Source organism: Chanos chanos, chromosome 13 (assembly GCF_902362185.1).
Source record: "Chanos chanos chromosome 13, fChaCha1.1, whole genome shotgun sequence".
NCBI classification, from domain to species: domain Eukaryota; kingdom Metazoa; phylum Chordata; class Actinopteri; order Gonorynchiformes; family Chanidae; genus Chanos; species Chanos chanos.
The window spans coordinates 13,053,327-13,069,071 of NC_044507.1; the positions used below are offsets into that span (position 1 = coordinate 13,053,327).

General features: G+C 40.7%; 1 protein-coding gene across 1 annotated transcript; it reads right to left on the reverse strand.

The window, feature by feature from the left end:
* Positions 1-639: 639 nt before the first annotated feature.
* On the reverse strand, positions 640-14,697 carry pitpnc1a (phosphatidylinositol transfer protein cytoplasmic 1a). The gene is made up of 8 exons (XM_030789684.1): positions 14,534-14,697; positions 11,422-11,510; positions 10,987-10,994; positions 7,919-7,990; positions 5,232-5,327; positions 3,387-3,542; positions 2,838-2,901; positions 640-953 (listed from the first exon to the last, which is right to left on the reverse strand). Exons 1-8 carry the CDS (start codon positions 14,695-14,697, stop codon positions 640-642), a joined length of 963 nt encoding a protein of 320 aa, XP_030645544.1.
* Between the last annotated feature and the right edge of the window lie 1,048 nt (positions 14,698-15,745).

A 15,745-nucleotide genomic window follows, 5' to 3' on the forward strand; every position in this document is an offset into this window, starting at 1 on the left:
GGGACATATTATTGATTCATACTATACGTCCGTAATCTTTGATATCATCTGAAAAGGAAAAAAACACCAGAAATAACCATAAAGAGTAGAAAACATCACAACAGCAAAACAATGTACTGGACTGTAAAACGCCACCTCTGAAAAGAACTGAGTCTCACTTGTAGAAGACTAATATGTGTCCCCACTAATGCCCCCTGTGTCCCATTGTACCTCGCCGCAGGGCTTCCCATACTTCAAACCTCTCTAAGAGAACGGCCAAGACATTGCAAACTGAACAACAACAAAAAAAATCAAGGAATTATGATTTAAAACCCTCGTAAGTGTCTCTGTCTTTTCTAAGACAATGAGTCCTGAGATATTTGTTCAGGCCAAGCTGAGACACTTTGCTTTGACTGAATATACGCTGCAGTGTACTGTAAACTCCATTGCAGTTGATTCCAAAGGTTCGAGTTTGCGGAGATCTGAAAACCACTCTGCTGGAGCATACATTGACTGAGTCTGCTTGTCTATGTATGTGTCTGTGTCTTTCTGAGTAGGTTTTCTGTGTGTGTGTGTGTGTGTGTGTGTGTGTGTGTGTCTAACAGTCAGTAACCCAGACACATTATAGTGATGTATTTCTAAGCTGTGGCCGGCTCCGCATCACTCTGGCTGTGAGGAACTGGAGTGCCAGGAGAAGAGACTGGGCAGTCGGTAGCCAGAGTCTCTTCGGCCATGATCAGGTAGGGTCAGGGTCTCTGGGGCTGACTTTTTTCTGGGTCTGTCCTTGGGCACAGCCAGGAAGTCTGGAGCCTCGGTAGACAGCGGGGTGGACGGGGCACTTGAGGGTCCACTGCGGGCACAGGATGGCAGTGGGGTCTCGCTGATAGAAATGGCAGGGGGTAAACTGCCAATCTTCTTGTTTGTGGCCTCCTGAGTGGCACGTTCATATTCTCTAACCTCGTCCATTGTCATGTCTACACACACACACACACACACACACAAACACACACAGAGCAGAGATGAACACACAGATGTGTTTTAAAGGTCCAATTTACATCATTCAAACTTATTACTAATCTTTCCTGGTACAAATCTATTATCGTGATTCAGGTGAAAGGAATTATCCAGTCACTGACCATCATGCTGTTTTGCCAAAGGTGAAAACGTTATCTCATACAGTTTATATAATCAGGCTTCAAATTTTCAGTCTCTGAGAAACTGATATGTCGAAGTTTGAGTCACACGTTAAGCTTTTCCATTTCAAATCCGACGCATCATAAGCAATCAAAATTCTGTTTTTCTCATTGGCTGTAGGAATCCAAGTAATACATTTATCTTGTGTGGTTATGCGTGTGCGATATGGTTGCGTTTGTGTGTACTACCAGGTCACGGCAAACTGTTACACAGCGGTAGTTTTCTCATCTGCATAAAAAAACAGAGAATAGCTAGCGCTGAATGCCGTAGGGAACAATGACTCCGGAAAGTTAAGAGTAGTGAGTGAGTCATGAGGAAAAGTGAGTCAGTGTGTAATGAAAACTAGTAGAGAGTGATAGAAAACTGCCTTTGTCAGACTCCTCTATCTCATACACTGACAGTGCTATGATGGAAGTAATGGCGGTGGTAAACTTTAAATTGGTCTTCTGATGCTTCGGATCCCTTTGCCTCCACATATCACTCAGAGTGAAACCTGTGGAATGTCCAAGATGGTGACACTAAAGCACTGGACTGCATACAGAGAGAGGATGAATGGAAATGAGAGAGACAGGCCTATAGCACTGTAAGATTTAAGAGTGACTCTTTGGGAGATTAATTTCTTTAGCAGAATAGAAGCACTGTGTGATGTTAGCCTTGCAATTTACACACACACACACACACAAACACACACACACACACACACACACACACACACACACACACACACACACACACAGAATGTTAGAGAGGAAAGAAACTAAAGGGAATGAGTGAATTTTTGAAGACAATGTTAAGAGATGATTTAAAGTTCCAAAAGATGAAATATGATTAATCAAATATGATTTATTTATAGGATTACTTGATGAAATGTTTGATATGAAGTGGTAAGATCTGATTCTTTTATTTGATTGTCATGAAGGCTAAAGTAGAACAAATCAGCCATGTGTGGAGAGGAATACATCATCTGAGAACAGAAACATGTGCTTGTTTAAAATTTCAGTCTGGAGGTATTTTCACTACCGTAGTTTCTCACAAGATGTTGGGGAAAATTTATTCGCTGTGGATCAAGACAGCGCCATGTAAATTCAAAGCAACAGAAAATGTCTTTACAAAAGGAAGACTTTACAAAGAACAGCAAAATACTAATAATTTAAAAAATAATTTCTGTCATGTGACTCTTTTAAGGACATATGCATTTTAAGTACGTACATTTATCAGTCTTGATTTAGTTTATTATTGAGTTATGTTAAGTCTTTGAATCATTCAGACCTTGTAATGACTTTTCTATAGATTAGTATAGCTCTTAATAAGGTCCCAAAATGACATCAACTGAAATGAACAAGAAATGAAAGACACAGTGCAGGACTGGAGGGTAAACTACAAAAGGTCAAAGTTAAATATTTAATTATGTACAATAAAAATGTGTTAACCAATACAATTAGACAGTCCAAGGGAAGATGTATTATGCTGCCTTAAAGATGATATGGAAACAATGTCCAAACTGTCCTACTTAACTGACTGAATCATTATTTTTGATACAGTACAGACAAGGCTTATGAAAGCCTTTGGAAAAACACAGCCAGACCAGAAACACAACAGAACATGTAGGACATTAATATCCACACACACACACACACACACACACATACACACATGGAACCTACCAATCCATTCATCCACCCAAGCAAAAGCTTGTCTATGGCCCAAGAGCAGCACATCCCTCACCACCTGGAACAGAACAAGGAAAAAGTGGTTGTGATTAATAATACCCAGTGCTCGTGTCACTGAGTGAATAATGGGGTTGGCTGCGTATTAGAGGGTTTTGTCCTTTGGTCTTTTGACCAAACATACTTAGGACTTTGTGTTTAATGTGCAGTAGCAGTTATTTTTGCACAATTTAACCTGTGTTTTCTTAAGCTTGGCTTCTGTTAGTGATGCACCCCCATGCAACTTTTTTCATCTGAGTAATTTTCTTCCATTGCTTATTGCTCCTATCCTTTCACACATATTTTAACAAAACAAAACAAAAACAAAGCCAACAAACAAACGACAAAAAAACCCCATTTTTTTCTGAACACCAGGGTTAGGACATTAATCTGTTTTTAAAGGGAGAAATGGATCCTCAGGCAATGGGAGAGAGAAACTAACAAAAAAAAAAAAAAAAAAGAAAGAAAGAAAAAAGGGAATGAATTCGGGGAGAAAAACGACCTCACCTTGTGCACAAACTGTTCCACTCTCGTCTGTAAGCCCCACACTTCAAACTTGACCGTCACTAACTTGTACGAGCACATGACCGGGTTCTGGGTGTCCCTCCAGCCCTCCTGGAGAAAACCGCGTGACGTCTTCTCTGATTTAAAGTAACGCAGGTCCTGAAAAGTGTTCAGCAAACAACAGCAGACACACCGCCATCAGGCATAGTGCTATGGCATGTGTAGCACTGCACTGATAAATATACTGAACTGTGAATACTGTGATTAGCTGTATTGTTCAGGAGGAAACAGAGGGAGGGCGGGCACAATGGGGGACTTCCTTATACACTCATCGCCTATGCTATCGTTCATCAACTCTATAAGCTAACTGCTCCGGCACTCCCATTAGAAAGATTATGCAGTGACTATAAATAAGTCTAAGAAAGTGCGTCACCTGCCAACACAGCAAGTTCATATTTCAACAGCAGGCTACAGGTTGGGGGGGGGGGGGGGGGGGGGTGAGCACTGCAATGTCTTTGTTAAATTGGATTTTATCATTTCTCTCACTCCATGAAAAAGAGTACAACAATTTTGCCTTTAGGAAAAACTACCCCTCCTCCTCCACACACACACACACACACACACATAAATGCATGCTTTTTTTGTAAGTAGAACAGAGGTTTTTCGTTTTAACTAATTCATCATCACTTCAGATGAGTCTATTCTTCAAACCACAGGCAAAAAATAAAAATGAAAACACAGAGCCGTGCAATGACTGCTATGACTATAAAGTGTCTTTATGACACGCACTAAAATTGAATTGTGCAACTCTGAAATAACCTGCCAAAAAATGAATACTTTTATACTAAATATTTTAGGACAGAGAATAAAAAGAAAGACAAGAGTAATCACATCATTACATGTTACATCAGAGGGCTCATCCTGTCCCCTCTGACTCTGATAATAGTCCTCTCTCTCTCTCTCTCTCTCTCTCTCTCTCTCTCTCTCTCTCTCTCTCTCTCTCTCTGAGCCTTGCTGCTGGCCTGGTAATACAGATAGTGTTGGAGAGATGTGCAGACTGCTGCTAGCAGAAGATAACACTCTACCATCCATCCATCCATTCTCCTCTGCATGGAGTGTAGGGGAGGACAAAGGAAGTGAGAGAGAGAGGGCATCGTGTTGGACATGGCTGAGGCTATTCAGACTTCTGGCTAATTAAATGAACAACACAATTATGAGCATACAATTTTCACAATTATGAACTGATTCCTAGGGGGTGAGGGTGGGAGGGGGCTGACAGTGAGTGTTTTTTTTTCTTTGTGTGTGTGTGTGTGTGTGTGTGTGTGTGTGTGTGTGTGTGTGTGTGTGTGTTTGTGTGCGCGCGTGTGTGTGCGCGCGCACGCGCTTGCATGTAGGGTCTCCAGTATGTCTGCATTTTCTGTGTGTGTAGGTGGGTGGGTGTGAGACAGAAAGAGAGAGAGAGAGAAAGGAGGGGGGAGAGAGAGAGGGAGAGAGAGAGAGAAACTATGCCTCTTCTCACCCTGTCTCACATCTTCAGTCTCTAATAATGAGCAACAACAAAAGTGCACGATCCAACTCACTGGAGTCTGAAATCATGTTCTCTCAGATGGGCTTCATCCCCTCTACATTCATAATTAAATACCAACTAAAAAATATTCCATTCCTGTGCTCTCACACACATGTACACGCACGCACGCGCGCGCACACGCACACACACACACACACACACACACACACACACACACACACACACACACACACTATAGCCTTTAACATGTTGAATCTGGAAAAAAAAAACCCTTTTCATCTTTTTTCTCTGCTTTGGTTCTGTCACCTATGCTCTCCTACCTCGGCCTCTTTGTAGTAGCGCTCGGGAATCTCGTCGTAGGCGATATCAACGAAACACACCTCCATATCCTCATCCTTCAGCTCCCCATCAAAGATCTGCAGGAGACAGAGGAGCGTGAGTAATGGCCTCCCTACAGAACATCACTGATCTGTCCTCTCCTCTCTTTATGGATTTAAAGTTGAGGGTAAATGAGGGATTTTGGGAACACAGTGGGGCAATGTCCTAGGCACTATGTGTCCTTAAGGAGCGTTTTCTGCCCCACGAACCAGTTATTATTGACTTTCAGCATAAACATATGTATGTCATGTAAGATACAGGCCTATATTATCTAGGGTAATTGGTGTATTAGATTTAACAATGATGGCAAATGATTAATTGACGAAACTATATAATTCGGTCTTTGACAGCTCCAAACCCCATTTTAAATGAATTTGTGTTGTGGAAAAGCATTAAAAAAATCCGCACACTACATTCCAGGCAAGACTCGGTGAGGTTCATGTGAATTCCATCCTATTATGTAAATCAGTCAGAGACCAGTGTGCGGGGTGTAGTCTTCACATTGGACAACTCCTTGACTAGCCACTAGGAGGAGCTCTAAGACACTGACTGAGATGCTGTTTTGAAGTGTATTGCATAAGCTCAGGTTCTATTATTCCTGCTGCCACTCATGTGGAAAGTGTGTTTGCAGAGCCAAACAAAGCTCTTAATGGTTAAGAGTGCCTCTCTACTTTAAAGAACAAGGTTGTTTCAGGTGAACGCACTACTTTTGTGGGTTTCTGAGACTCCACTGAGGTAAAATATCAAATGTTTCAGGATATCAGTGAACTATGTCCTGACAAAAAGGTCATCACGTTAAAAAACCCTTCATTATCAACTATTCATCAGGGAAAAGAGAGAGAGAGAATGTGAGCATGGAGAAAGATGGCTTAAGAGTGACTTATAGGGGTAGAGAAAAGATAGATGTGATGATTAAATGAATGAACAGTGTGGAAGATAGATGGGGAGGGACAGTCTGGGAAGAAAAGAGAGAGGGAGGGGAGTTGATAGAAAATGTCCAGGAGGGAGTGGATTTGTGTAAAGAAAGAGACATACAGTAAGTTATGAAAAAATGATAACGTATGGAGTGATGAAAGAAGAGGGGAAAGATAGACAGAAGGAGAAAAACAGAACATAAACGGTACAACTCCTTTTTCAGGCCTGAGGGAGTTAACGCGGACCTTGTGAGAGAAGGAAAAAATGATTAACCTCTGCTTTTGAACTTTTCTTCTCGTAAAGGTGCACGAAACAGATAGAGAGCAAGAGCGATTAAGTGTGATTGATGGCCGAACCGAGATTAACTCAAGAGAACGGCTGTCGTCCTATGCTCTCCCAGTAATTAAAACATCAATTCAACTCCAATTCCTCTCAAAGCAGAAAAAACAGGGTTATCAACATGGTTCAAAACAGGACTCCACACTCTCAGTATTCTACAGGGTGATAAAGGATTTTTTTCTTTTTTTTTTTTTTTTTAAAAAAAAAGGCTATTATGAAAATAGAAGCCAAAATATGAGCTTCAGACCATAGCATCATTCAAAAGTAGAGACAAATGTGTTCCCATTCTGAAGAGGAAAGTACAGATCCATCTAAAAACAGATCAACTCAAATGACTGTTGTCTCACATGTGCAGATTAAAGCGCTTGTGTTGTCGGAGAGCAGGTGCGAGATGTGCGTGGTCCATGTTCAGATGTTTCCAGAAACTGAGTTTGTCTGATATGTTAAAAACTGTGACATCTGAGGCAAACAGAATTTGATTACAGAATTTCAGTTGACATTTGTTTAGCCTCGCAAACTGCAAACACAGTTCCGGTAATGAAAATCGTCCTCCACAGGAACCTCCTGTAGATTACCAGAAATGTGCGGTACACAGAGTCATTCAGAAGGAGCAAAACGTGTGACAGGGACCCACGCAAATGACGAAAGAGCCACATGGGCGGCAGAAACAGACACTTTTTTGGAAAGCAATCCATCATTCACTCGCAAAGGACTTGAAGATGACAGGAAGAGGGGGAGGACAACAAAGAAAAAATACAGAGACTGAGACTAGAGTAGAGGTAAAAGGCGAATAGTTGCACCACCTGTACAAAAAAAAAAAAAAAAATAGCTGTATAAAAGCTTCAAAACCTATCAGTGTGAAACTCTGATCTCTCAAACCTCTGAGAAACAAAGTAGGTCAAACGTATTAGTATGTACGTTCCCAAGTCAGCCTGCTCTGAAACACCTTCCATCTTTGGGAATAAAATGATGAATGGTTTTGAGATTTATAATTGTTCTCTTTGATTTGTGTGATGGCTGATGTGACATTCTGATATTAGTTTCAGAGAAATAAACAATGGTAGCAATACATACCTGAGTGCAATGCACTCGTAAAGGACAGCGTTATGTCGATCAAATGATATATAAATTGTTATGCTGTATTTCAAGGTAAAGGAGACAGTCCCAAATGTCTCTTTATATTAGATAATAAGTACACGTCAAAATCTGGCGTGAAAAGAGAGAGAGCAAGAGAGAGTGTGAGAGAGAAATTAGGCAAAGAGGTCCTTTATTCTCTCTGTTCCGACTGATAGCTTTACACACACACACATACACACATATTACATCATCATTAACACATACACAAACCCACTCTAACCCATTCATATTTACTCACATTGTCGTTTGTGCCGTTGTTGTCTTCATATTTTGTTTCTATGTGGATGGAGAACTTCGGCAAAAATGAGCACTGCAGAAAATGATATTCATAAGTTGATAAACTTAGCAATAACAAAACATTTCTTCTCATATTTCTTCAGACAGTGAGCATCAGTACAGAGAAAAATGGATGGATGAGCATGTGCGTGTTGTATAATATTTCCAATGCCATAATCTTAATGAAACCAATGTCATTAGTATGATTACTATTAACATTCCTCTGCATGTGGTCAAACCTAATGAAATGTCATGTGCATTCTGCATTAATGACCACTCTACAGGCATCGAATGTTCTCATGTTCTCAGTGGGGTTACAAGTGTCATTAGAAAGCTCATGATTTAGTTACAGACCATACTAACACACACAGAGACACACACACACACACACACACAAAGAACAAACATATGCAAATATATGTATGTACACAGAAACATACAGGGAGAGGCTGGCTGGCTGTGATGTATAGTCCTTGTGTTTTAGTGTCTGCAGTCATAATGATGAGATCTTTCTGGCCTGTTGGATTTACAGCCCCTCTGCACATAACCATCTCTCAAGACATCCCCAACTCCTCTCACCCACACCCCCGACCATAATCCAACGATCCATCCACCACTACTGCCCTTCTCCACACCGCCTGTGTCTCGAGGCAATCAGTGCTAACTGATTGGATTAGCTTTCGCTCTGGCAATCACAACAACAATCAATAGCACAGATATTACATAACACCAGCACAGAGTAGGGCAAAGGGGGATAGATCATTAGCAATATCAGTGACTGTGCAAACAAGAGAAGAGAAGAGAAGAGAAGAGAAGAGAAGAGAAGAGAAGAGAAGAGAAGAGAAGAGAAGAGAAGAGAAGAGAAGAGAAGAGAGGAGAGGAGAAGAGTCCACGGTGTACCAGGAGAAAGAACATTTGAGTAATTAATGTGCAGTACTTCACCAGTGCTTCCTGACTGTGCCACAAGTCTGGCTGATTTGTGGGACACACAAGAGAGAGAGAAAGGGGCAGAGTGTGAGAGAGGGTGGGATGATAAATCTAAATGACGAGCCAACATTGCTGGGTTAGCAGCGACACAGTACACTGTGTTTATTTGAAACTGTTCTGTTTTGAGTCAGGGAAAAATGCCCGTGTAGTTTCGAACGGCCTGGCATCTGCAGTTCTACGTCTCTCTAGATGAGCAGAATTACAACGGAGAAAGAAATTGAAATTGACACTCCTTTCATTTTCAGAGCTGCATCGCAGTCACATGGTAATTTCATTCAATTCAAGCTTTCAGGGGAACCAGATCACTCGACCACATTTACCTAAAAACATATTCAGAGAAGCTCATTCAGTCCGTCAAACGATAAATAAGTTAGCATAAATATAGCCGTGTCATGTATCAGAGAACGCCTCTTGTGGAAGCTATAGGCCATCTGATGTAATCAACATTATGAGACTTCATGCAGCTTGATGTTTCCCTTATGAGAATTTACATAGAGTCATGTTATAATACAACAGAAATCCATTTCCAGTCCATTTTCCATTTCCAACTCATCATGCTTTTATGAGAACTGAACCATAGGTAAGCTGTGGAAAATGCAATCTGCTAAATCTCGAACAGACAACGAATGCATTTGTCAGAGAATAAAATGTATTCAACTGCATTTTTTTTTTAAATGGTGATCACACAAAAACCTAGGGGATAACTCCAGAATTTCAATCCTCTGCTCTGTGCTGATAATTACGAAGAAATCTGTCAAAGTTACTCACTGCTTTGTACATTGTTTCTCCATGAATGATTTGATTCACATTTAACTTGGAGGTCTACAGTCTGGATTTACAAGCTTTGTTTAATGTGCTCATGTTGCTTTGCACAATCAGATGGTGCTTATACTAAAGCCAGTCCCCGAGTGAAGCTGCTTTACTGAGCTCTCATTCAAAACGCTGAGGCTCAAAACTTGAATGACACGAGTTTGGAGCCCTAGCCTTACAAAGCCATTAAATTGCAACAAGAAATTCACCCATAAGATTAAGCCTTTTGAGGATCAAAGTCATTTTGTTTTATTGTATATGAAGTTTTCAGTAGTTCAGGGCTTATCTCCATTACATAATAGAGAGCTTGTCTATGAGCAAACTTAGTTTTTCATTTCTTTCCACTTGGGTCTTTGGCTCTGGGGAAACAACTTTACATCAGTACATTCATGACGGTTTTGGAAGAAAAGTCCTAAATATTTCAATTTAAAGGCTTCTTTTAAGCTTGTATGAGATCTTGCTTTGAAATGCTTCATATAGTCTCAGTGGAGTGAAACTAGCTTTGGTCTGGCTGCTGGATGCATTTAAGAAAGCAAAAAAAAAAAGATTAAAATTAAAAAAATAGAAAAGCTATCTATTCCCATATTCTTAACCACTGAAATGTTGTATAGTTAATGGGGATGTATTAGACACAGATAACTTTCAGATATATTAAATCATCAATATGTCTTCAGTGTAAAGGTGCTATCTGGAACACAGAGGGATAGAAATCACACACACACATACTTATGCACATACACATACACATACACATACACACGCACGCACACACACACACACACACACACACATGAACACACACACGAACACGCACACACACACGCATGCACAAACACACAAATAGAGAAACAAACACAGACACGCAAACTGCAGAGAGCTTTTGTAGATTTTTTTGTTTCATCTCAGTAAGAAGTATCTCCTCCAAAGCCTACAACAGTGGATTGATACTGCTCTAAAAGCTCTTTCACTCCTCCTATCATCAGAGTGCAGACAAGGTTGTACACACACACATACACACACAAAGACAAACGCGCACACACGCACACACACACAAACACACTCACAGATAGATCTCTCAATGTAAGCAGGGCCACACATCCACACAGAGCTGTATCTGCACAGAGGGTAATTGAACTATCAGAGGGATATAGAGCCTCCATATACAACCAAAGTAACAATGAAGCTGTGACAACCAATAGGCATTTTCAACACCAACATGAGGGAGATACTCACTGTGTACTCTGAGATCCAGCAGGTCAGGTGAATGAGGACATCGGGGAAGAGAGATAGACGTAGAGAGAGAGAGAGAGAGAGAGAGAGAGAGAGAATTGGAGGTATAATGACAGATTTTATATCCTTCAAATGAGAGGTTCAACCTTGACAATGTATGAGTCCGTTTCATCTACTGCCAGCTTGTAATTAAATTCCTGACATGGTTTTCTTCATAATGCATTCACTGGATGAATATCTACCTTTTTTGTTCACATTTTGAAATTTGGGAAGCTTATCAAGCTCTGTTCTGTTTGTTAACCAGGAAAAAGTTGAAAGTCTTACAAAAAATTACTAAGATAATATTCACAGATCCGCTGTAAATGATAGGCAGTTTTGTGTCCATGTGTTTGTGAGTGTGTGTGTGTTTGTGTGTGTGAGCGCCTGTGTCTGTGTTACCAGTGATGGTGTAGGGGTAGTAGTTCCAGGCCTTCTCCGTCACATAGAAAATTTTGGGGACCACTGCTCGTGCCCAGCTAGGTAGCTTACTGAAAATGTAAAGCAGAAAGATATGAAATGTGAGATGAGAAGAAATGTGTAAAAAAAAAGAACAGAACAGAACAGAACAGAACAGAACAGAACAGAACAGAAATTACACAGCTGAACTGCCATCCTTTTCATACACGGCAGCTCAGCAGGTCTGTCTGGAATAACACTGATAAAAAAAAAAAAAAAGTCTTGTATCAACATTAAAGAACCTCTAATGGAGCCTGAGAGCCAGGCACAGTCCAGAGCTCACTGAAAGATGACACCGCTTGGTGTGTCTGCTACTGCTGCTTCAGTCTCTCTCACTAAATATCGAGCTCAGATACACACCGTTACTCACCTGAGTACTGGAGCCTGAGGATCAAGCCTCCTGTTCTAGCTACATCTTAAAGCATATCTCTTACTGAGGTGAAACAGCTGCATCTCAGACAAGTTAGATGCAGCCCAGCCTCAGTAATGAGAATGCTACAATGACAGATTAGAGGGAAAATGAATAGAGTAGAGAGAATGGGAAGAGAATCAACAAGGATTTTTTTTTTCTCTCTGCTATAAACGACTGTGTCAGTTCTTTACCTCACACTGTGCCTCTATCACAAAACACCCCTGCCAAAAACCAGGTATTTTAGATTCTCCACCTGCCTTGTGTGTCACATTTGTGAGGGAAATGAGAGCGGGGTGCAGTACGGACGTAAAACAGGCAATGAGGATGCAAATTGGCTGACCCAAGTGAAGAGATGGACGCATTTTCACCCAATATAACTTTCTAAAGGGAAAAGATCATTCAAATGCTCGTATTAACCTTGCTCACAACCCAACAGAAATGCTCTCTCTCTCTCTTTTTTTTTTTTTAACTTCCACTCTTTCTCTATCCACTTTCTTTCTTTGGCTGCCTTAGCCGCAGCACTTTCAATAAATATTTTAACAGGCCAAACATTTCAATTTACCAACTGGTCGTTAACGTATAATTGGGAAATTAGATTAAGTTATGTGGAAAAAAAAACTACAATATGAAGGAGACCAGGGAGAGAAAATGAGTATGCTGGGGTGTGTTTTCATACAGTGGGTACATTCAGCATTTGCTTGTTTCCATGTGACTGATCAAGGCATCCAACTTATCAAAGTACTGCTTTTCACAAAAGGGGTGGGTCTAACACACACACACACACACACACACACACACACACATATACACACACATCGGGGAATTGTGGAGACTAGCACTGGCAGCAGGTGGCCAATGTGGGTGTAAATACAGGTACAGCTACCTCCTGTGATGTCTCAAATTATACATGCATTTATACAAGCTCGACCTCTCTCTAATCTTTCATCCCACGCTCCCAGCGCAGGCTGCACACAGGAAAGAAAAAGAGCTCTCTCTCTCTCTCTTTTAGCTTTTTCCAGTCTCTTTTTTTTTATCTTCACTCATTTCCTTCATATCTGAGTTTGCATTTGCATTTCTGTATTCAAAAAGATCTGCATGTCTTTTATCTCCACACAAAAAACCTACTTATCCAGTTAGTTAAACATCACTGTTTCAGATGAGAGAAGAATAAATTATGATAACTTGGATGACATCCCTACATGAAAGGCAAAATGGGGTTTTTTTTTGTCTTTGTCCATTGAACAAAAAAACAAACCGTGTATTTACAGATGATTTTTGAGAACCTGAACTGATCTGTGAAAGCAAGAGAATCTTGCTCCTGGTTGCTCAGATGTATAGACACTTCAATGGCACTCTACAAAATGGTCTCATCAAATTCTCCAAAGCACAACAACATGGCTTCTTTGTAGCATTTCGCAAGCTAAGAGTTGTGAGTCAATTGACAATCCCCAGAGGAAGCAGGACAGCTGTTCAATAAGCTGCATCTCCAAAAGTGGCTCTGCGTAGGCAGAATCCAGTAGGAGCTCATAGATTTCCCTGAAGACTGTTCCCACAGGGGTCTGAGTGAGAAAAACCACTCCCCTCACCCAGTGTGACTGTCTATCTGGCTAAATTTGGGTAGCTGTTTGGGTCTCTAGCCATGTCCTCAATCACCTCTGTTAAACTGTCTGGGGTGTGAGCAGTCACATCTTTACTGTGAGATAGTCTCCCCTGGTGAGCCAAAAGTCTCCCACGCGACCGCAACCCTCAAGTAGGTCCATACCCCTTAAATCCTCAGATCCACAGTTAATGTTAATGGGGGTTTTATGGCTTGCCACACTGAAGAGAGGATGAGTGGTGAATTTATAAAATTTCTGTGAACGTCTGGCTGACATTCAGCCATTCTGAGGCCATTCAGTCTTGTCTAAGAATTGAAACCTTTTCACACTTCCATGCACCTCTGTATCTCTAGGCGAGTTACACAGTCGCCGAGTTATGGTAACAGTCTCATTCAGTGAGTATTGTGAAAATTTGAATATCAGTCAGCGTGATGGATATATAATATAATATATGAATATAATTAGAAAAACTGTCTGTGCTCTGATCGCCTCTTCTACTGTGTTCTCACCTCAGTGTTCCTTACACCTCAAAGCAATAAAAAGATCACAGCTCACAGTTAACATCCCACTCAGAGATGGGTTTCTGGAAAGTCCTTTCAGTAACCTCTTAAATAAAGAAAATGGGACTGAACACTTCCCAAAAAAAGTGGGATATTCTAGAGTGGAACAGAGAGAGGTTATGCACTTGTGATCAAGTCAGTGAGCCTTGATTAAAAAAAGGTCTCCAAGCCCTGGAGAAGATTAAGTACAAGAGAGGACACTCTAGTACTCTCAAATATGTAACTACTCCACAAAGGGAAACAAAGCTTGAGGTGAGTCCAACAAGCAGCCTCTAGGTCCTTTCTGTCATTTTATTCTCCCACAGGTTACTACTTATGGTTGAATACATTTATCTGTGAACATGACCTGAAGAAGAAGGTCAGCTCTGAAAGATGTACAAATTTGTTATAATGGAGCTCCATTCTGAGAGATCGTAAACGGTTTTGAATAACAGAAGGCCAGAAGTGCCCAGTGATGAATAAATGAAGGAACTGGTGATACTTACTTGTTCAGATAGATACGTTTCTCGGTGAACTGTCCGGATCCGTGGATAGGATCCTCGTACGGCTCATTCTGCACCACCTCCACACCCTCTCCTCGGTCACTCTGCTCATGACTGTGCTTGCTTATCATATACAGCTGACCGATCCTGTACTGGAGAGACACCATGGCAAATTCAGAGCCATTCACCAAAGTTAGAGCCAAAGCTGTCCAATCAACATTCTGCAAATTTTAGAACCAAAACCATGCAATCAGGAATCAGCAAGATTAAATGCTCTGGTAATGATCGAATGGGCATAACATACTTATATACTTACCAACAAATACAGAGGTCCTCAGACAGCTCTAGTGAGCACTAAACACAACCCTAACAGCCAATTATGTAGTAGAGGTAGCTTCCACTTAGATAAACATGATAATTAACATGTTATAATCCTCTTAAAATGTTTAAGACATACAACATACAAATTACGTACAACAACAATGCGGCGTTAGTGCTTTTCGGTACACAACATCAGTTAAACCAAAGGGTCACTAACTTTTTTTATTCTTCACTATCACTCTATGACAACAATGTAAATGAAGATTTGACTGAATTCCAATGGCCATAACTGCTGAGTATCAGGATTCTAACCATCAGCATCTTCAGCTAATTGTTCCAATGGGAACATATCAAACCCAGTTTGTTTAATTGAACGTTGCCCTCAGTATGCTCTTTGTTTCCAGATGTAAAGAGGCTAAAGTTACTATCTTAAAACTCAGATATAACATCTAGAGGAATGTGTCAGATCCACGCAACAGACCTGTTTTAAGGTTAAAACACAATGGTGAAAAAAAGGTAAACCTTTGCTTGAAAAATGTAAACATTTCTGTTGTAAAGTGAAAGATGTGATTTTCACCAAGGGTTTCTCAGATTTAGCACATCAGTAGCTAGAGTTTAAAGCAGGTTATATCCATTTAGATCAAACAGCAGTCCTATGATCAGCCTGACAACCGATTAAAACGTTTAGAATCTAACCACCATCAGAAGACATTTAGCATCTAACCACCGTTAGAAGATGTTCAGCATCTAACCACCATCAGAGGACGTTCAGCATCTAACTAACATGAGAAAAGTGTCTAGAGCTATTGCACTTTTATGTTTGACAGTGAGGCATCTACAGAAGTATAATGGTGAGTATTGGTGCATTTGTGATGCCTCTGGAAGCTATTGTCC

Excerpts from the sequence above, each read along its gene's own strand:
- pitpnc1a (XM_030789684.1), bottom strand. The coding sequence starts at position 14,697 with ATGGTGTCTCTCCAGTACAGGATCGGTCAGCTGTATATGATAAGCAAG. Across the intron at positions 5,328-7,918 it reads ACAACGGCACAAACGACAAT|ATCTTTGATGGGGAGCTGAA; the intron begins GTGAGTAAATAT and ends TGTCTCCTGCAG. Across the intron at positions 3,543-5,231 it reads GCTACTACAAAGAGGCCGAG|GACCTGCGTTACTTTAAATC; the intron begins GTAGGAGAGCAT and ends AACACTTTTCAG.